The 4839-nt window shown below is 39.6% G+C and overlaps 1 protein-coding gene across 1 annotated transcript in view; it reads right to left on the minus strand.

Moving 5' to 3' along the window:
• Positions 1 to 4510, minus strand: part of VGLL3 (vestigial-like family member 3) — a 44102-nt gene extending 39592 nt beyond the window's left edge. Inside the window, exon 1 of the mRNA XM_011976658.1 lies at positions 4234 to 4510. Coding sequence (XP_011832048.1) covers positions 4234 to 4489 — 256 coding nt within the window. The 5' untranslated portion in view covers positions 4490 to 4510. The remainder of the gene's footprint in view (positions 1 to 4233) is intronic.
• Between the last annotated feature and the right edge of the window lie 329 nt (positions 4511 to 4839).

The raw sequence follows: 4839 nt of genomic DNA on the forward strand, positions 1-4839 counted from the left end.
TATTTTTAGTAGAGACGGGGTTTCACAATGTTGCCCAGACTGGTCTCAAACTCCTGACCTCAGGTGATCCGCCCGCCTCGGACTCCCAAAGTGCTGGGATTACAGGCATGAGCCACCGCGCCCGGCTCACTAGGTTTTCTTAATAGAAAGAAATGAAATTCTTTCAACCCTGTTAGAACATATAGCAGGATTAGAGGTAACTGGTAAGACATTGCCAAATAAAATACATGTACTTCCTGTCATTAAGTGTTTGCCTTACAGCTGAAAAACACCTAAAAAAACTTTCCTAGCTTCATCAAGGAGATATACTTTCAAAGTATAACCATTATTCCATTATTAGCTGACACACACTATTCTTTGTTTAAAGATTTACCATGGAAATCTATTCTGCAGTTAAACTTGATTCAGTTATTTAATTTGTTTGTGGCATAGTAGCACTTCTGTGGCACTGTAATAACTTTATGCTGTAAACTAGACCCTTTAACACTTGGTCAGCAGTTCCTTTCTAAGCATCATCGCCATGGCCACTAACACTATCATTAGCCTTTAGTATCTACTATTATCTAAGACTCTGTGTTTTCTACCAAAAACACAAAGTTCCAGAAAACAATGTTCCTGGATAAAGGCTCAGGGTTTGTTTTCCATGTGCCAAATGAGTGGAAACTTACTTCAGGAAAAGAGAAGAGGCATCTGACTTCCATTTAGCACCTTGAGTCAACCTCTATGCTAAATTATTCATATACATTATTTAAAAATCTTTACAATAACTCTAGGAGATGGGTATCAAACACATATTACAGTTGAGGAAGTCGACGTAAAAGATTTCAATTTAGTAATCCAAGATCACATTGCAAGCAGAAGGTAAAGGCTGGAACATGAATCTAAAACAAATGGACTCCAAAGATTGCATTTTCCAATTCTGTGTAGCCTTGCCAATTAATATTAAATTGCCACCAACTCTCCTGTTTTATGAGAATAAAAATGTGAATCTCATTTTATTGAACCTCTTCTTTAAGACATTTTCTGTATCTTTAATTATCGTTTGTGGCTGCCCTATAAATCCTACACAAGTTTTATATATTTATCTAAATCTGACTAATTCACAACTGAAGACAATTATGGCAAAGATCTAAGAAAAGCAAATAATACCTTTGAAATTATAGAACTTTACAGGAGAAAAGATTTTTACCAATTCTTTGCTTCAACCCCCTTATTTCATAAATAAGAAAACTATACCCAAAGATTTCATGTAACTTATTTCCAAGAAATTTGCTATTAAAGACTCTTTTGTCTTCTAATTCTGGATACATGGTATGAAATTGGTTCATTTAATTCAGTCACTTAATCATTAAATTAATATCTATTTCAGATTTTCCACATAGAAACACATTGTCGTGAGCATCAGAAAAAATTAGGTACCATAAGAAGATACGGTATTTGTAGACTTAGTGGGAGAATAGGAGCTAAAAATTGAAGTGCATGCTGTGTTCTCCTGGTATACTCTGAAAAACTGATGTAAAAACCTGTAAAATAGCCGGGAGGGGTAGCTCGCGCCTGTCATCCCAGTACTTTGGGAGGCCAAGGCAGGTGGATCACCTGAGGTCAGGAGTTCAAGACCAGCCTGGCCAACATAGTGAAACCCTGTCTCTACTAAAAAAAAATACAAAAATTAGCTGGGCATGGTGGAGGCCCCCTGTAATCCCAGCTACTCTGGAGGCTGAGGCAGGAGAATCGCTGGAACTGGGGAGGCGGAGGTTGCAGTGAGCCGGGATCGCGTCAATGCACTCCAGCCTGGGTGACAAGAGCGAAACTCCTCAAAAAAAAAAAAGTTCTAAAACATCTGTTCTCCACCTATCACTTTGCATTCCATTCACCTCACATCAGCATCTTTGCTTCTCATTAAATATTCCAAGCTCATTCCATCTTCAGGGCCTTTGTACTGTCTGTCCCGTGTGTAGAATTATTTTCCCCTAGGTAACCACATGATGAGTATTCTTATTTCCTTCAGCTATCTGCTCAAACGTAACTGTGCCCTACAGGGCTTTTGTTATCACCTTAGGTAAAATAGCATCTTTTGTAACAATTGTTTGTTTACTGTTTCTACCCCAAGACGTCAGCTCCATGAGGGCAGAGCCTTGGGCTGTCTCAGGACTTAGCACATCGCGTAACACATAGCAGGAGGTTAATAAATGTTTGCCGAGTATGTCAATGAATAAAACAGGTGACATATTTGAAGATCAAATTTAAGATGGTTCCAAGAAAATTTTAATAATAGTTATGAAAACATTGCCTTGATTAGCCCTTTCTATGTTACACTTTTAACATCTGCTAAAGGACCTCGTGTAGTGTGTTATGCAAATTACAGGGAAAATGCTGATATGTTGTAGGGTTTCCACACATTCACAACATCCCACTGAAAATTATTGTGAATACGATACCGTAGATAATCACCCTGGCACCAAGAAATAATTTAGGACATTAATTCTGATTTCTCACGTTAAATGATAACAAGGTTGCATATGCCCATGTGCTAAAAGAAGTAGACATTATATGTATTAGTCTCTTGGGACTGATTATCTTAATAGGATTCATTATTAATATATCAAATTATTTATTAAAGCCATCTAATTCACTAATGTTTTCCTATTTTCTTCCTCTACAAATTATTAAAATTATTCATCACATCCTGTTAAATAGGACATTAGTCTATTACGTAAGCATCATAGGCTTCCAAGGACTAAGTCTCAGTTCTCATAGTAAGTCCATGATACTTACTAATCAAATAAGTAGAATGTTTTTCAATTCACTTCCATCAAGGCCTTGGATATATTATTTGTAATCCACCTTACCCTTTAGAGTCACTGTTTAGTGTTGTTTATATTTACTGAAGAGAAAAATAAAGAAGGAAGGAAAGAAAAAAAAAAAGAGGAGCGCTGAGGAGGCAAGCAGAGAGGGAATGAAGGAGAGAGGGTAAGAAGGGAGGGAGGGAGAGAAGAAAAGAAAGATAAAGTAGGTAAGAAAAGATCAGGCCCAGCAATTCCACGTGGCCAGGACGTCTACAGTGGAGCAGAACCAGTGCTTCAGAGAAGGTACCACTAGTCACTGCTCACTGCTCACCTGGCCCTGCCCGCAGGTGGCCAGCTTTTCCTCCATGACAGGAATCACCCAGAGCCCTTGTTCAAGTGTGATGCCCACACCTTCCTATGAAGATTCCAGTTCAACAGACTCGAGATAAGGGGGTCCTGCAAACTGTCCTTAACAGGACTAGATCAGTGATTATCAAACTCAAGCCTGCATTGGAGTCACCGGGAGGGCTGGTTAAAACACAGACTGCCCCATCCCAGAGTTTCCGATTCTGCACATCTGGGGTGGAGCCCAAGAATTTGCACTTCTAACAAGCTCCCATGTGGCACCGATGTTCCTGGTCAGGAACATCATACCTCGAGAACCATTTTACTAGATCATTCCTATAACCAGGTGAGTTTGGAAGAAATCATCACTGTAACAAATTTCTCTGAAGCTGTCATTGGAATGACATATTATGTTTTTCTCCAACCCTGTAATTACCCTGATTTAGATGTCACCAATAATTTTCTGTGAGTCAGAAATCAGTTTCAAACATCTCTGTGACCTCAATATAGAGAGAAATAAAGGAGTCCAACGTGCAGCTCTTTCTTTATCAAGGTAAAAACACTAGTTTAAACCATGTGGAGGCTGCCAAAAATGCCTAGATTGTATACTACAAAGAGTTAATACAACCACCAATCAGGAGAGAGAAGTCTATTAAAAGAACACAGACAGCTTTCAATGTCTGTGTTCCTGGGTCAGACTCAGGTCTCTGGTATGTCACCACGTAGCACCTACTGGAATGAGCAAGAGCTAATTTTTTAAAAGCTGATTTAGACACGCCTATTATTTAGAGATCCAAATTGGGCCACTGGGGCTTTAGGAATGGTGCTTCGCAGCTCAGTGCGGCCACTATAAACTCGAGCCGGTTGTATCACTCCTTTCCATGAGGAATTTAAGGGGTGTGACTGCATCCTTTCCAACCCTGCATTCCACATGTGACAAAACCGATCCAGCTGTTTGTCTGAAAGAAATTCCTCGCTGTCCTTAAATATTAAAAAGCAAGTGGATATCCATCCTCGGGGGCAAGTCTCCAGCTGGAACCTGGTACAGGCAGTTGCGAAACAAAGACAGTGCCCTGGAGAGCATCTGCTTTTGAATTCTTACCTCGCCATAGGGGGGTTAGCCCCATCTTGCTTTTTGAAATGGCAGATTCTGGATGGAGGGTGATGGCTTGGCCCAAAGCTCTTGAGAAGTGTTCATCCACTACTGACCCAATGTCTCCCTGGAAATAAGTGAAAAGGACACAGCGAGAGTTAAGGTACTCCATCTCGGCAGGCTGGTCTTTCTCCTCCTCCTCCTCCTCCTCCTCATCCTCCTCCTCTTGTTTGCTGGGAAGGGTGACTTCCAGAGAGTCCTGCATCTTGCTGAATACCGCTAACTTCTTCTGGGATGGAATAAACAAAACACAGTATCAAAGACAGTTTGTAAAAAGGCATTCACTAGTTAAGTTTTCACTTTAAAAAAAAAACAATCTAAATATTAACATATGTTTGCAAACGGAGTCTACTTCATCTGCTTTATTCCATCTTTTTCCTCCCCAAACCAGTTGCCTCCTTCCCACACTAAAAAAAAATAATATTAATAAAAAGTCTGTGATTCTACATTTGGCAAACAAACATAAAAGCCCATTATCAAATAGCATATTTTCAAAATAGGATTTTGTTTTTGTTTTTGCTTTTTGTTTTTTCATCTAGCTAGGCCAACGGGAGA

The sequence above is a fragment of the Mandrillus leucophaeus genome, unplaced genomic scaffold, assembly GCF_000951045.1.
Source record: "Mandrillus leucophaeus isolate KB7577 unplaced genomic scaffold, Mleu.le_1.0 Scaffold102, whole genome shotgun sequence".
Classification (NCBI taxonomy): domain Eukaryota; kingdom Metazoa; phylum Chordata; class Mammalia; order Primates; family Cercopithecidae; genus Mandrillus; species Mandrillus leucophaeus.